The sequence below is a fragment of the Orbicella franksi genome, chromosome 3, assembly GCF_964199315.1.
Source record: "Orbicella franksi chromosome 3, jaOrbFran1.1, whole genome shotgun sequence".
In the NCBI taxonomy this organism is placed as follows: domain Eukaryota; kingdom Metazoa; phylum Cnidaria; class Anthozoa; order Scleractinia; family Merulinidae; genus Orbicella; species Orbicella franksi.
The window spans coordinates 4,634,718-4,651,959 of record NC_138147.1 but is presented as its reverse complement, the minus strand read 5'-3'; the positions used below and the strand labels follow the sequence as shown (position 1 = coordinate 4,651,959).

Sequence of the window (17,242 nt, the reverse complement as noted above, 5' to 3'; positions counted from 1 at the left end):
AAATAAATCCAAATGGAAATGCTAACAGTCAGTTTTGCAGTTGTATTTTCTTCAACAAAAAGATAACAGAATGTAGTTTGCATTTAAATTTTATACATGATAAGAGTATAAACATTGTCAACATTGTTACTGTTGTGTCAAAGTGACACAAAAATGCTTGACTGGGTTCGAATTTCAAATTTTCATGTTGCTTCAGATCATTCACAATTTTTCAAAACGCCTTCCCAGACTTTGTTTATGTAACTTTTTTCTACATGTTGCTGTAGAGGTTTAAGTCGTGTTACTAGTAAAGTCAAAGTAAAGCGATTCCAGGGAGTTAAAGAAAAAGAAGAAAAGAACCTCGGCCAAAATTTTCAGTGCAAAACCGATTGCTTTCCAGCAAAATTTGCCCAGGAAATTCCCACAAAATTGGTCGTTTTTTACTGATCATTTTTCCACGAGATTTGCCCTGAAAATTCCCACAAAATGTCCACGAAATTTGCCTTTTTTCTGCGACCTATCATAAGCCCTGTCAAAATTGACTGTTCCAGCTCATGTTACTAAAAAATGTTAGGTGAGATCACATAAAAACGCCAATTCTTTGTTTCAAAATCATGATGTGGTTGGTTGAAAACTGTCAGGGGCCCACAGCCAGGGCTCGAAATTAACTTTTTCGTTCGGAAGCCAGCTGGCGACTAACGGAAAAATTTTGGTCGCCAGATCGTAAATTTTGGTCGCCAACTTATTTTATATAATTATAACTTACACAACAACACGATTTTATACGTTACTTTGCATGCAAGAAAAGTCACAATTGAAGAGCGAAAACAATTAAAAACAACACAAGTGACACTTAGTTATAAAGCTACTGTTGTTCTCAGGTGATATGTCTCTGGTCCGAAGGTGATGGTTGTCTCCATAGTCATTTTAAACGAAGCAAAGCATAAAACGTTTGAAGTCCGTGGTTTTCATTGTCAGACAAACACGGGTCCTTGTGTATTTTCCCTTTGCTACTTCTTCGAAATGCCGTTCTTTATTTTCGACTTGCTTTCCTCGCCGCCTTTCGCTGCCGACAAACAATGCCATGCTTGAATCTTCATTCCCCGCACATAAAAACTCACGTATATTCCTTCAACTGATTGGTATCTGCCGCCATTTTCACGGCAAATAAAAAGCACATGGTGTTGAAGTGCGTCTGCGATCCCAGTTTCGGAAGAAGCCGCTGAAACAATATGGCGCGCCGTGAACGCAGTATCGACGTGTCGAAATACATTCAATTTTTTCGATTATCTTGTAATATTCAGACATTATTTTACTGGGGACGGAAAGGTGAGTTGTATACTAGCTACCATATCCGAATGATTTCCTAATATAAAGATTTAAAAATAAAGTTGTGTCGTGGTTTTCTTTAGTTATCGGACAAAACGCGAGTCGCCAGCTGGCGACCAGTTCTGAAAATTTAGTCGCCAGTGCTGAATTTTTGGTCGCATTGGCGACCAGTGAGTCGCAATTTCGAGCCCTGACAGCTGAAGTTGTTACACCAGTGCAAAATGTCCACAACGTCTGATAAGGTTTAGGTGAATATGATCAAAGTAAAATGATTATAGCTGATTAATTCACCATAAAGTCATTTGCTTTGTTGAACGTTCAATAACAACAACAAAGTCAATTTCGTCTCCAAATTCCCCAAAATATCCAAATAAGCCACCCACCAATAGTTCAGAACACACATTACTGTCTTTGACAAAATACAAAAAACATTGGTTCACACTATTTTCTTCCATTCCGTGAGATGAAAAGAGGTGACCCAGTATTATTTACATTAACTTGACATGTAAAAAGCATCTTTATAGACTCTCTTACCTTAATGAACCAGCAATAGACCAGCGACAACGAGTCGACTACAAATCACATCGAAGACGCCATTACTGACTGAGACTACACTAGAACTCAGTGTTTTCCCGGATGGAACTAGCTGGTAGGCTCCATTACCAGCCGCTGTTCGGGAAAAGAGCCCGCGCTCCTCCCCCGAACTTCTCGGGGGGAACGTATAGATCGGACTCGAGAAAGCGGCGGAAATCGAGCCTAACTAGCTGGGGTAGGGTGGAGAACACTCCGAAATGCAGTGACACCTCGGGAGTGACAAACTCCGTGTCCTACCCCCGGGTCCTACCACATTTTAACAGTTACTTTTCTCGACGAACTCAACTCAGTTATTGTTCAAACGGACGCAAGACACACGGAATTTGGCAATCAAAGAACACCTACCTACCCCACGTAACGCAACCTCGATCCCATGGACTTTCTGAAATAAAAATTTTCACAGATTTTGACGCTATCGTGTTGCTTGGTGAAGGGAAAATTAATTTGTGAAAATCGAGGACGGATTATTAGAGGAATTACGATTCACAAGGGAAAAAAACAGTCATTTCACATTTCACGGGAAAAACTAACGCATTCACGATCATCACCATGGCCACTGGTTGAAATGCACGTATACGCGTCCGTATACGCAGATGCGTCACGGGACCCATCACGCATATACCGCATCACGAACACAACCGTGACGTGTTTTACCTGTCACGGGATCACGAGGCCAATGTTCATCGGAATCAATGGCGGAAGCAAAATGGCGCCGATGTTTCGGACATGTTGTGGGTTTCTTCAAATACAGGCGGCTTACAAAGTAGGCAATCCTCGATTGTGTATAAAGACAGGCTTGAATGCTGGAGCTAAATGTTTGTATAGATTGCCTGCTATTCAGGTAAGGGAATTTAACGGTATAAGTCACATTACAACCCGGTATTATACGGGGCAAGTTATGATCTTTTCACTATCACATCAGATGTACTACCTGAGAGACTGTATAAAGCTTTACGTGAGCTTGATTACCTAACGATAGAGGTAACAAATTAAGATTTATTTAATAATTAAAAAAACATCACATAATCGGAAAGCGCGCGACGGAACACGGAAGCCGTACTTCTATGGATAAGTCGTTATATAGAAATAAGTTTGCAGACCCAGCACGAGTTGTAATTAATTTACTAACAAACAGAGAAGATTTGGCATTGTTTAGTTGTGATACAACTTTAACACGCAAGGGATTAATAAATTTTCAAATCAATATCAGTGGTAATCGATACTAATCAATTACAAAATATCACCCACTTTCTTATGATTATTGATTTCCGTCATTTCAGTTCAATATTTCTATCAATTTTACCAATTTCTGAGAATTTCATGTTACTCATAAACGACAACCTCTCAATAATATGCTGGGATAATTGTCCACAGACATATATATCTGTTCCGAGAATTGAACAGCTTTGTGAGAATGTACATAGCTCGAGGAAAACTGTTCACTTCTTGGGATAGATAATGTCTGAGCATATTTTCGCACCAAATGGAGGCCATAGTGTTTATTATCCTTCAAATCTTTTTCGCAACATGTGCAGTTGTGAAAATTGGATATTCCCCAGTTCAGGATGAGATGAAATTTGGGCAAGCTGTAATTTCATCTTACTAGCCCAAATCTCTGAGGAGCTAGCCTGAAATTATTTTATTAATAAGGATAATTAAATCAATTTAATGTGCAAAAATAATGTTAATTAATAATGTGGAGCTTAGATGAATTGATTCTCTTTGATTTCCCTTTTGAATTAAATCGAATACAGTAAAACATTTCGAACACTTAATGTGTGGTTTTAGAAAATATCCATACCCCCCACGGAGGGTTCATTTCCAGTTTGACCCCCACCCCCCAGGATTTTCTGTTCCAGGGGGGCTTCACTGTATTACCCCCATCCTCTGAATTTCCATGACTTTTTTACTTCGGTCCCTCTACCCCTTGGAAATTTGAATCATATCCATAAATAACAAGACTTAAGTCATTTGTTTTAATCTCCAAGCTATGTAACTGTAATAAATTTAGCCGCAGCTATTAATTCATGCTTGTAGATGAAGACGCAAGGCAGCATATTTTTTCACAAACAATTGTAAACCTCGATTTGGTCACTTGACTTATGCTTCACTCCCAAGTGGCATGGCAGCTGGCTTTTTCTTCACTCAAAGAAGTTTTCATATGAGAATAATATGAGAAGTCATACGCTTTGTCTTATTTTGTAGTTTGTAAATGATAGTAAATTCATTTTATGCCTTAATGTTTTTAATTTGTCACATGTTTCATGTACGTGAAACACAATTTGTTCAGTCATAATATAAATAACCAAATGAAATCTTGGCTACCACTCCAGCGCTCCTTGCTTTCAAGGTTACATATGCTTCAAGACATATGCTTACCTTGAGCAAACTATTAACTACACGGATAAAGATGAAAATATGTGATAACCTTGTTACAGCAAGTTTTTGCCTTGCACCTCCTCTGCGCTGTTGGGACATGTGATCAGGGAAAAAATTGACTTCAGTTGCTTAAATTTTACATTTTACTCTATCTTAGAAAACACAATTTCTATTGTTTCACTTTCTCTCACAAACTGTGTGTTAAACACAACATGTAAATTTTGCCATTAGGAAAAAAGAAAACAAAAAAAAAAACAAGCAACAGTGTTTCACTCATGTCCACTTCTTGCTTGCCCATTGGGCAACCTGTGATAAGACAGCGCTAGCCCGACCAATCATTTCACTAGTCCTGGGCTATTGGACAGCCTTTTCGTTACGCCCTGCCAGTTTTAGTTGAAGGAGGGGGTGAATAGGTTTGCAGATCGACAGATTTGGCCTTTAAGAGCGCACGGATTGCAGACTTTCATGATAAATTGAGTGGATTCGCGGATTTCTAAAATACAGTGGGTCATGGATCAGCTGTGAATTTCAGCACAGATTCTGAACTCTACATCTCTTGAAGTTTGGATCATGGATCCTTAAGGAAGATTTGATCATAGATCTTTGGTCGGTATGTTCAAGTTCCATTGACTTTATTTCTTTTTTCGGACAAAACTCAGTTTTTTAAACTCAGGTTTGACATTGTTATTGGAAATGTGTGATCCTTATCCAGTATGTTGAACTCTTTACAGTTTTTGCGAACTTGACAATGACATCCACATTTAGCTGTTTATTTACTGATGAACTTTTACACTTTTGTTTCTTTCTCACACAAAACCAAGTGGCAAATCTGTTTGATCAGTTATCCATTGTCTTAAGATTAGGAATTGAGTTATTGTCCCATAATTTCCAAAATACTGCGATGTCCTCTGGTCAGGCCAAGAGGCTCAAAAACCATGGCCTTTGGTGCCGCATATACTTGTAAAAAAAAAGAAAAAAAAAAAAATATATATATATACTTGCACGCACGTACCCCAAAAGGGGGAGGGAAAAAATAGTCTTATATACTACTCTTGCAGTGAAACTATGTCAGAGAAAATTTTCAAAAAATGCGGTTTCAGGTTTGAACGAAGATATTGGCTGACAGGAGGATTTGGCAAAAAAAATAGCACAGATCGGTGGATTTATGTACCCCTATTCACCCCCCTCTTGAAGAGTATTCTGTCAGACATGTGTACGTGTCTAGACCAATTGCGTTCAAACAAAAAGATCGTATTCCCTTGGTGATATTTTTTTCATTCTCATTACGTGTCTGTTTAAGAGTGTATTGAAAATATAAGGAGAATTTATATACCAATCACTCTTGGAACTCAAAGGGTTAAAAAGCACTGCAGTTAATTCCAGGGAATTTTCAAATAGTCAGTTATACTGTACATGTAACTGCAGTCTAACAGACAAATTTGGTGAAGCAAACAAGACACATGTACAATGTGCATATATCTAGTTGACTGTCCTCTTTAATGATTTATTTGTAAATTTGCTGATATTTAATTGTTTTGTTTTATAGAGATCATGTGGACACCATGTAAAGCCCACCATAGCTGTAACAAAGATATTGCCTTCTATGAGCAATCGATTTGCTTCTTGTAAGGTACATTGTAAACTTTTAATAATTAAAAGTAAGGTTGTCAGTGGTTAAAAAATCATTAGTGAAGTATGCTAGATCAAGAAATGTTGTGAGGACATTAACTGCAGGTGAGTATTTCCACATCATAGCCATTTTGAGTCCTCCCAAACTTTCATGACTGCTTCTTTAATTCAATAGAAATATGGAGAAAATGCAAAGAAAAGAAAATCACTTAGTGTTTATATTTTGTTTATGAAAATGTAAAATTATTTTGTTAATGCCACTATTGTGTCAATTGAAAAGCTCATGCCAGTTCTGTCTTTCTATCAAGTCACAGAATTATCAATGGCTTTAAACATGTGCATTCTTACATGTACATGTTCAGAGTGTTTTCTAATGAAGGAGTTATTATATATTTAGTGCATTTATTTAGTACTTTTAGTATACAGTTTTTAGTATCATTTGACCATTTCGTTGTCATGTTTATAGCCAGGACTCCTCTTTGTGAGTTGTCGTCAACAGCATGGAGGTACCAATATTACAGAAAAAAGCCTTAAAGGCCTATCTTCTTCAAATGGCCTTACAATACTCAAGAGGATGTTGAAACATGTATGGCCTAAGGACAGGCCTGACCTCAAGAGAAGAGTGGTTGCTGCTGTTGTGCTACTTGTTGGTGCAAAGGTACATACATGCATTAAGAGTTTTCTAACCTAAAACACAATTCTTCGTCATGATATTTTACAGGACTGTATTTAGTATATGTGTAACAAGCAATTTCCATCCTCAACAGAGTTAATTAGACTACATTTAAAAGTCTTCCTGAGTCAGTGTTATAAGGAAATTCTAGGCTATGTTGAGAGTGTTGCCAGTGACTGTGGTTTGTAAGGCATTCTTCCTTGTCTGTGATGGAGATAAGTTAAAATATTTTACACCAGATATGTACTCTTGAAAAATTCCAGTCAAGAGCTTTTCCCAGAAACTGCAAGAACCATTTGTCAAACTTATTTTCCTCCAGTCAGATATGTCCAGGATTGAACACTAATGAGATTCAAATTCCTTATGATAAACATCACAAAGTGTCTCCTCATTGGTAAAAAGTCACCAAAACACACACAATTCTATCAAATATGACTTAAAATGAAAATGTTGAATAACCCTGCCAAATATAAAGTGCTAATTAAACACTACTTGAGTTCAATCCTGGACATAAGTGCCTTCAGTCCATGTATGTACATGGCTCTTAAAAGGCTAGAGTCTTTTGTCCGGTCAAATCCTTAGATGGCCGTACAATTTGTCTGGTTGTTTATGCTGGTAAGGAAAAAAATCTAGAGTTTCAAGTTTTAAATATTTAAAGGGTCAATATCATTGGCGTTTGTGAAAAAGGAGGGAAAAAAGGTGGGTTGCACTTAACTACCAGACCAAGAACTTAAATGTAATAAATGATTCGTAATAGCCATAAAATTTCCGGCTATCATTGCGAATTTTCGCACAAATGTGATACTAATTTTGCTGTACCATGCATTCCACTTTTCCTGCATTGAGATTGATGCTCATACATAATAAATGCTTTAAAAATTTACTTGTTTCGTATTTAAACATCATGTGAAGGGGGAGGGGCACTTTTATAGTGATAAGATGTAATCGATGTTTGTCCAGCCAAAAATGGGATATGTCCGAGCAAAAATAGGTTTGACCGGACAATTTGACCGGTGCCAGCCGGGAAATTATTTGAAGCCCTGACAGTGTTTACAAGTCTGCCTTCTCCCCCCCCCCCCCCCCCCCAGATTACTGGCATCTTTTGGAATTTATCTTTTCATTGCTGTTAATTGTTGTTCGTTTACTTAACTAGTATTAATATTTTATGTAAATACTCTCTTTTTTTCAGCTAATGAATGTGCAGGTTCCATTCTTGTTTAAGTACGCCATTGATTACCTCAATAACTTGGATTCTGCTGGTTTGGTTCAGACAACTGGTGGAACTGTTTTCACTGCATTGACAGCAATACTCTTGGGCTGTAAGTGTTGCTAAGAATAAATGTTTTGTAAATTACCAGTATACAGTCAAATAACAATGACACTTTCACTATGTACAATGTACCACTGCCATTCTTTTGGACTCCCAGCGGTCAATACAGTGTAAGAGAACAATAATTGAATGGCTTGGTGCAAGACTGACGTAAGTGACTTCTTCGGGTGAAATTTAATAGGTAAAACCTGCATGGCCTAATTTTTTCTTGTGCATGTTACTTTTTGTACTTCTTTCAATTGAAATTATCATACTCAACAGTTTATTTGAAATTTCTGAAAATGGGAATTTCAGACTGAGAGCCACTTTCATTAGTCTTAAGGACATAGGTTGCTTTAAGTCTTCTTGACACCCGTTTTAAAAGCGGACAATATTTGGATCTATCAAACAGGAAAGCTCCAAAGAAAGAAGAAATATTTAATTCAACATATTGTACATATAAATGTCATACTCTGGTTTTGCAAACTACAAAAAAATGAAATTAAAAAAGCTGGTAAAACTTGGGTTTTAAGCCTGTACATTACAGCAGTTTGTGTTTATAGTATTACAACTGAAGGTTTGTTTCTCTAAATTTAGAAGCTTGCAACACTTTACTTGCAATGACATCCTGAAGAAGAATTATTATAGTAAAACTATTCCTGACAATCGTCACTTCTAAAAAGGCATTTTTAAACCTCAAAAATAATATATGACTTACAAAATGTGTCGTGATTGACTGGGAGCAAGGAAATTTATCATGAAATTTCAATTTGCCCTGCACTGCAAATTAATGCATGTAAATAATTGTTATTTATTTATTATTAATTATTATAATTAATATTTGAGTGACATTTGAGAATTATTTTGAATTGCACTCACTTTCATATGACTACCAATAGTAACATAGTCTCTTTCACAGCCATTATTACGGACGTCACACAACGCTTCTCCCTAGTAGGGGAAAAGCGTTGTGTGACGACCCTAAAAACGGCTGCGAAGGAGACTAATAGTAACATGCAGAGTTAATTTTTAGATGGCGCAGCACGAACAAGTGCTTCTCTCTTCAATGAATTGAGAAATGCAGTGTTTGCTAAAGTTGCTCAAGGGTCAATCCGCTCTGTTGCAAAGAGAACATTTCTTCATCTTCATAATCTGGACCTGAACTTTCATCTGAAAAGGCAGACAGGTGCATTGTCCAGAGCTATTGACAGAGGAACTAGGTACGTACATGTAATATACATTGAAACATCATCAATCGTTCGATGACTTGGATTGAGGAACTTCTGAAGGAATTACCTAACAGCAGGCTTTTAGCCAGGATTTGAAAAGTGGGCGTCCAAAATGCGCTATAGGGCCTGCTCAAACGAACAATTTATGAAGCAACATATGAAAAATAAAATAATTTTCTTTAAAAGGTGGCCATCCACGTGACGCCTGGATGCTCATCTGGCTAAAAGCCTGTCTAACAGTTTAGTTTACTGAGGTTATCAGCGGGCCAAAACGTAAGAGCCACTTGAACAGTGTTTTATCCAGAAAAAAAGTTAGAACCACTCATAAACAGCATCACATTGAAGTATGGCTGAGTGACTTTCATCTGAATGGTTTCACATTAGGGTTTTGTTGAAAGTACTGCACCATAACGTTTATTTGAATGGTTGCACTCTTGTTTTCTTTTACAGGTGGATTTAGTAGAACTAACTTTCATATCTAGTTCCAAGTCAGTGAAAAGTTTGGATTTATAATAACATTCGACTGTGTACTATCGGTAATAGCTTATTAGTAGGCTCTTGAAGGTGAAGGAAGAAAAGCCTGATCGCATGCTCTGAGAAATATGGTCCCAAAGTTCCTCTTGTGCAGTTTAAGTCATAATGTAGGCTAATTTGAAGACAATTCATAAACATTTGCTGCAATTATTTCAACAGGGGTATCAACTTTATTTTGAGTGCATTAGTGTTCAACATCTTCCCAACGATTTTTGAGGTGCTGCTGGTGTCTGGAATATTGGTAAGTTTTCTATACTTGGAAAAATTAGCAATTAAAGAAAAACAAAAACAAAAAAAATAACGAAGGTATAGACGACCACATTCATAATTCAATGGAATACTCAAGTGGGGATAAGATTCAATAATGGCTGGTCAATCATGCAGGCTTTGTCGTCCCCTTCGCAGGAGCAACCCAACAATGAGTGAAGCCTTTTCGATTCTTTTTTCAACGTTGACAGGGAAACAGGGAAGACTGTCGCGCAGTTTGGGGAGTGTAACAGTTCCTGTGCCTTCCACTAGAATAGCTAGAATAGCTACAATAGCTGATGTGGATCTGCTACTATCAAAACAAAAAATATATATTTACAGTTGCAACATAAAATAGATAAATAGATAAATAAAATCACAATAATTCGATGGACAATACGGCGATAAAAATTAAATTTGGAATTTAGGAAAAAAAAGAAATGAAATATTGATCATAGAATTCAGTAATATATAAAATTAGCCCCCACACACGTAGAGAAATGTACATGTTGGGTCCACAGAATTGTCTTTTCAAGTTTGATTTCTTACATGCTTTGTTAACAAAAGGTTTAAGAAGTTTCCAACTTTTTTGCAGACATATCGCTGTGGTAAAGAGTTCGCCCTGGTTACACTAGCTTGTCTGGGAACGTACGCCGCATTCACACTATTAGTAACACAATGGAGGTAGAGTGCATGGCATTACCGTGACCTTTGCCGGGATTGTAGGACTTGTAGTGATAACAAATGATTCAGAGGGTTTGTTTGTAATGTTTTCTCCAATACACTCTGTAGGACCAAGTTCCGTGTACAGATGAATAAAGCAGATAACGAAGCTGGCTCTCAAGCCATTGATTCGCTCATCAATTACGAGACCGTGAAGGTACTAGCACATACTCAGCTTTCTCTGTTAGTGATATCCAGTCACAGGCTTCTGAAATGATAGCATTGCTTATAAACGAGTATTGCAGCGGGCATCAAAAGTTCTGAAATTACGTAAAATACGCACACAACAAAGCTGAATTTCTGTGTTTCCATCGCGGATTTTGAGCTTGCGAGCAGTTTCTTGAGTTGAAACTTCGTCAAACCTGAACAAGAACAATTTCTTTTTTGTGCCTCACATCGCCGATGGAAAAACTGAGAAGCGACCGATCTACATGCACCTAAGCAAGCTGAGTAATTTTTTTTCGAAATGTACATAGCCATCATAAAAAAAGCAGAGTTGAGTTGAAATTTTCTGTCGGTCAAAAACAGTTTAAACATGATGAATAACCTCTTATTAACCGAGCGCGAGGGCCATACTGGGGAATATTGGCCCGAGGTCGTGGCAGTACAGACCGAGCGCAGCGCGCTCCACTTAAAAAACGACCGAGGGCCAATATTCACCAGTACGGCACGAGCAAGCTTGGTTAGTTAGTAGTTTATTATATGGCTTTCGAAAACAAAATGTACTCGGCTTATGACCGATGGAAATGGTCCGTATTACAAAACACAAGAAAGAACTACTCAGAACGCTCGGATTTACCGGAAGACAACTTTGCCATATTATAATGTTGCTTATTTTTCCTTTTTCTTTCAGTATTTTAACAATGAACAGTTTGAGGCCGAGAGATACGACAGGCTCCTAGCAGATTACGAGAAAGCTTCGCTCAAGACAACCACTAGTTTAGCTCTTCTTAGCTGGGGACAGAACTTTATTTTCAGCGCGTCCTTGAGTATAATCATGGTACTGGCCAGCAGACAAATCCTGCAAGGTACTTCAATGTCTGTGGTCGCATTATAAGTATGCGTAATCAAATGGCGACGAGTGAAATGAGGAAATAGTTTCACGCGCTTTTTGTCAAAATTCTTAAAATTACCAGTGAGAGCTTTTAGACGAGGGAAATTATTAGAATTTTGACAAAACGCAAGAGAAACTATTTTTCAATTTCACTAGTGTACCATTTGACTAGCTAGTTTTATTATATGACTTGCGTTTGTAGCCGATATAACGCGCGCTCTGATTGGCTAATACTAGGGCATTATTCTGCCGTGATGCCCACGGGCCTATTACGGACCAGCAAAAAGCCATGTAATAAACTACTAAATAACCTCGAACGTTGGTTCTTGACAGAAAAATCTCAAACCTCGGCCTGGCCGTATTGACCGAGCGATGGCGAGGTCAATACGGCAAGGTCTCGGTCTGAGATTTTCCCGTGAAGACCTCACTCGCGGTTAATAGAAATCTCGATAGAAATCTCGAGCTCTTAATCTAACTGTTAACAAGAACAAATTAATTAGTAATATCAGGTATATTCCGTTTGAAAAAGGGTCATGTAAAACAAATCAGCTAGTGCATCTGCTCTATTTATCTCATAGACGCATAAAATTATGAAGTTCTTCTGACGTTTAGTGCGACTTATTTTCTGTATTAACCTAGAGGCATAATACGTATAAGATGCAGTATTCATCTGAGACTCGTTACTCCTCTGCCTAGGTGAATACGGCCAAGAAGTCACGTTTGAGGTCGTTACTTTTTCTGGGTATTTCGCCTGCTGAGGGCAGGACGGAGAAAGATCCTTGGAGCGACTGAACGAAAGTGTTACTCAATTTGTTTCATTCCCCTTTTTCGCCTCTTAGGAACAATGACAGTAGGTGACCTGGTGATGGTGAATGGCCTGTTATTCCAGCTGTCCGTTCCACTAAATTTTCTTGGCTCTGTTTATCGTGACATAAGGCAATCACTGGTTGATATGCAGACCTTGTTCGACCTTCATAAAGTTTCTTCATCTATCAAGGTACGGTTTGGAGATCAAAATACAATTTCTCCTTGCAGTATAGAGGCATTGTCAAGCCGACAGGTGGAGAGAGTCACGAAAATCGTCAATGGGTTGAAAATATTGTCTTGATGTGCTACGCAATTCTAACAACTATTAATAAAAGAAATGTATGCCATTAAGAAAGGAGAATTCACATTTTGATGGTGAGACAGAGGCACTGTTAACGCCAATCTTTTCATTTTAGGTGAAGCCTGGTGGATTTCCTCTTGTTCTAAAACCTGGTGATCAAAGATCCCATGTCATTTTTGACAACGTTGTGTTCGGCTACTTGCCAGGACAGAATATTTTGAATGGTCTGACATTTACTGTTCCAGCGGGGAAGAAGATTGCTATTGTGGGAGGTAGCGGCTCCGGGTATGTTAAATACAGGGATATGTACATTGGGTGGGGGGGGGGGGGGGGGGAAATGGTGATTGTCACTCTTGCCAAGCCAATTTTGAGAGAGGTTTGATCTCTAGAGCTTGAAGACGTTAAATCGCTCCTTGCTTGACGGTTCTTGTTCTCTCTGACTTATTTAAATTGGTAGACTTTCAAGTCTGTCCTTCTTTGCGGTTTCATTCAATCGATTTAACAGGCCGTCTTTATATGCAAGTACGCGACATTGTCTTTGACATGAAGGTTCCTATCACTCTTGACAAATCTAAGGCAGTTAACTTAAGGCCTTTGGTGGGGAAGAAGAGTAATTGACAAATTGACGTCCGTTTTTCATGCTTCTGTCCTGTTATTGATCATGAATTTCGTCATAACATTGTCAAAGTAGATCCACGAGGCGATAGCAACAACATCACATAAATTATAACTTCTTGTGACTGTCCGTTTATTGGCAATGAAAATTAGCCAATGAGCGCGCGAGAATTTCTGTAGTTATTGTAAAATTAAGTATGGTGGGTCTTGTCAATGTTTCGTGCGTTGTTTCTTTATTTCTTTCAGTAAATCCACCATTGTCCGATTGTTGTACCGATTTTACGACCCTAATGATGGGCGCATTCTGGTGGCTGGCCACGACATTCAAGATCTAACGATCGATTCTTTACGAAAAGCCATAGGCGTTGTTCCACAGGTAAGTGGACCTACTTGTCTTCTGTGCTAGGTTGTGACTTCAACATCTGACAAACCAAAGGAATGCCAAAGAAAATCAGTTTTTCAGTCACTTTCTTTGAGCCCGAAACCACCTTGGCTCAGTTAGTGGTCTGCCACAGCAGAGTGGAAGGGGAGGTCATGGACACGAATATAAGTCGAGAAAGACGTGTTTTGTCTTTCCCTCGGTATTCCGATGATACCAGATTGAAGTGATCATTTTTTGAAGCACCCAAGCAGTCCCGCCTTAAAGGAATTTGGATTCCTTTGTACTTGTGTCCTACCTGTCTAGATTGATTCTGTGTCATACGAGGGCTTGAAAAATCCTCGAAAAAGGCTCTGAAGTTTGTATGAACTAAGGTCAAATGAATCATCTGGTAATGTGGTTGTTAAAATTTAGCGGAATCAATGTCAACATGCCAAACACGAAAGACCGTATTTGACCACATTTCCAAATAACGAGAAGAGAGTTGAAAATACGACGCGCACTGGAGTATTTTTGACGAACTACGAGGTGTTTGAAGTTTGGTGAAACACTGTCTTGAGTGTTTGATATATCTCCTCAATCACAACCAAAACTAAGTGAAAATACGGAGAAATAAAATCGTAAAAAATAATCCTAATTAAGATCAGATATACAAACACCGTCGCGGTCATGATTTTCTTTGTTAAATGAATTACTAATGAGTTTGAGAAAGCTTGTGAACTTATTCATGAACTGAGTTCCTGCGCGACCTTGATTGTAACTCCTTCCCTCGTAGGACACGGTACTGTTTCACAATGATGTGTTCTACAACATCAATTACGGCCGCATTGACGCGACACCTGAAGAAGTTTACGAGGCAGCAAAGATGGCAGAGATCCATGACGCAATCCAGCGCATGCCTAAAGGATACCAAACTCAGGTTGGGGAACGAGGTTTGAAGCTGTCTGGCGGTGAAAAACAAAGGATAGCTATCGCTCGGGCTATCTTGAAAAACCCACCGATACTAATGTACGATGAAGCAACTTCATCACTGGATTTAATTACTGAAATGGTAAGTTACTTACACGAAAGTTTGTTCTTGTTTTCGTTGCCCCGACTTTCAGTGTTCGTATAAATGGCGATGAGCAAAGCGTAGAGCGCGTGTTAAAGAGCTTAGGGGAGCTTCAGCTGTACTTAAAGAAGGTACGTCACGGTTTGCGTGTCTCGAAATGTTTGGACTAAATTTTTCAAATTCGTCATTTGTAATCCCTGTCAATCTTCTCCATCCTTAACCATCCTTGTTCCTTTATGGTTTATTATTATCTCTTTGGTGTTTCTCTATCTAAGTAAACTACTTTCTTCAGGTTTCCTTCAATTTAAAGGTAATTTTGCACGTGGCCAAAATAACTCAAAATGCTGTGATTGAGCTCCCTTAGAAAAAAAAAAAACTACTTGACCGCATTTACCTTGCAGAACATCCTAAACAGTCTCAGGCAAGTCACGAAGGACCGAACGTCCATCTTTATCGCTCATCGCTTGTCTACAGTGGTGGACGCTGACGAAATCCTAGTGCTGGAAGAAGGACGGGTGCGTGAGAGAGGGTCCCATTATTCACTGATTACTGACTCGAACAGTCTATATGCTCACTTGTGGCACAAACAACACGAGGCACACAAGGCGGAGATAGACAGAACTCACGTTAACGATGGTACATCGGCTGCTGGGATGTAAACGATCGTTACAAAAGAGAAAAAAACTGGCACTAGCGTGGAAGTGAGATCCATAAGATGCACTGAGTTTGAAATGTCAGATCTTTTTCTCACGTGAAAAGCAAACTAACACACTTTGAGAAGAAGGCATTTTGGGCGGTTTCCCGATGCCTGTTTTAAAACTGACTGACCATGTTACTGTATAGGGCGACGTTGATGTAATGATAAGCCAATCACAAATCGAAGAAGAACCATTCCCTTCATACCAGTGACAAGAGCGGGAAACGTGTAGTCTGCGGGGAAGCCTGGGAAAATGTACAACCGCTCGAAATGTTGGAATAGAGAGGTTAACGACAAAAAGGCAAACTCCAAAAAGTAAAACTTTGTCGTCTAAAGTGAAAAAATGTGTTTTTGTTGTGAGTAGGATATTGTTTTCCATTTTTGTGCTGGACTGATGCAATGACTTGAAGAAAAGATAACCTGAAAACCAAATGAGAGGAAACTTTGGCTGTTTGCTATAGACACCATTCTTAACTGCCTACTGAGTAACGGCTAATAATGTAACCAGTTGGGAAAGTGCGCGTGTAAAGGTACGCAAGTCAGATGGACTGAATGTCTAAAATATTAGCATCTGCTTTGTTGTTGGTTGAGAGGCACTGAGGCGCTTTCAAATTTCATTGGAAAACCAGCCTTGCATGAAAAAAAAAACACAAGACGTGGTTCAATTATTTGATAATTAATCTGTCCGTGGTTGTCCGCTGTCTATTTATTGTCATTTTGTTACGTTTACTACGTCTTATTAATTTCTGGGGCTCACTAGTTTTTATAATTCAAAATTTTCTAAATCGCTGCCGAAGAATGATTCGACCACTCAAAAATCCAATATTTAAAGCGTTCTTGTTGTGTCAGGTTTGAAAAGAGTGTACCATAACTTGTTTAATTTAAAATAGTACATTACAATTTGTGATTTGTTATTAGATAATTAGATAATTTGTTATTAGATAATTAGCTCGAGATTTCTCGCTTCGTACTCCCTGCCTGATTTCGACAGAGAAACTGATTGCCAGCAGTCTATTCGCGGCTCGGAGGCAAAATTTTTTATCAAGATAATATATAGCTCTTTTTTCGAATATGATTTTGAGTCGTGTTACGTGTTACGTGTGTTATGTGCTCGTAAGAACTTATAAACCCACTTAATAATAATGGAATGAAAACCGCCGTTTTAAATGGCCAATTTGAATGAAAGAATTACAGAAGCAGAGTCGTCAAGCTCCACCTTCGTTTCCGAGTTGCCTTTAATATCTCTGTGAAAACAAGTTCCACCGTCACGGTCAGTGGTCATTTTCATGGAGAGGGTTTGGGCAACGGCAACTTGGATATGTCCTAATGCCGGACATCCAATAGTCCATTTTTCGACCTCTCTATCAAGGCGAGGCCTGGTGCCCAACCATTCATATGAACATAAATTTAATTTGCATCTGAATGAAGTCTCATTTTCTTATGAAGGGATGAGCACCAAGACTCGTTTTGAGAAAGAGGCTTAAGGAATATTTGATTTGCAGTTTAATGGAAGCATAGTTGATGGAAGCCATCAGAAACTTGTCAAAAAGTAATCAAAACTCCACTTAAATTGACAATGTGGTATGTACGGCGACCTTTATTGTAACGTTTGAAAATAAAGTTTTGCAACCAGAGCTCAATAACTACAGACTGCAACGTTCTTGTAAACTAAAACTAAAGTACGATAAAACCTTATACGCGGTTAAGAAGCAAG

General features: G+C 38.5%; 2 protein-coding genes across 2 annotated transcripts in view; both read left to right on the top strand.

Moving 5' to 3' along the window:
• Positions 1–17,242, top strand: part of LOC145480787 (uncharacterized) — a 107,503-nt gene that overhangs the window by 39,314 nt on the left and 50,947 nt on the right. The window lies entirely within an intron of this gene.
• On the top strand, positions 2,503–17,162 carry LOC145480782 (iron-sulfur clusters transporter ABCB7, mitochondrial-like). The gene is made up of 14 exons (XM_081459106.1): positions 2,503–2,743; positions 5,828–5,911; positions 6,377–6,568; positions 7,773–7,902; positions 8,926–9,112; positions 9,815–9,896; positions 10,497–10,585; positions 10,694–10,781; positions 11,478–11,652; positions 12,518–12,675; positions 12,902–13,071; positions 13,648–13,777; positions 14,556–14,831; positions 15,233–17,162. Exons 1-14 carry the CDS (start codon positions 2,579–2,581, stop codon positions 15,488–15,490), a joined length of 2,184 nt encoding a protein of 727 aa, XP_081315232.1. The 5' UTR covers positions 2,503–2,578; the 3' UTR covers positions 15,491–17,162.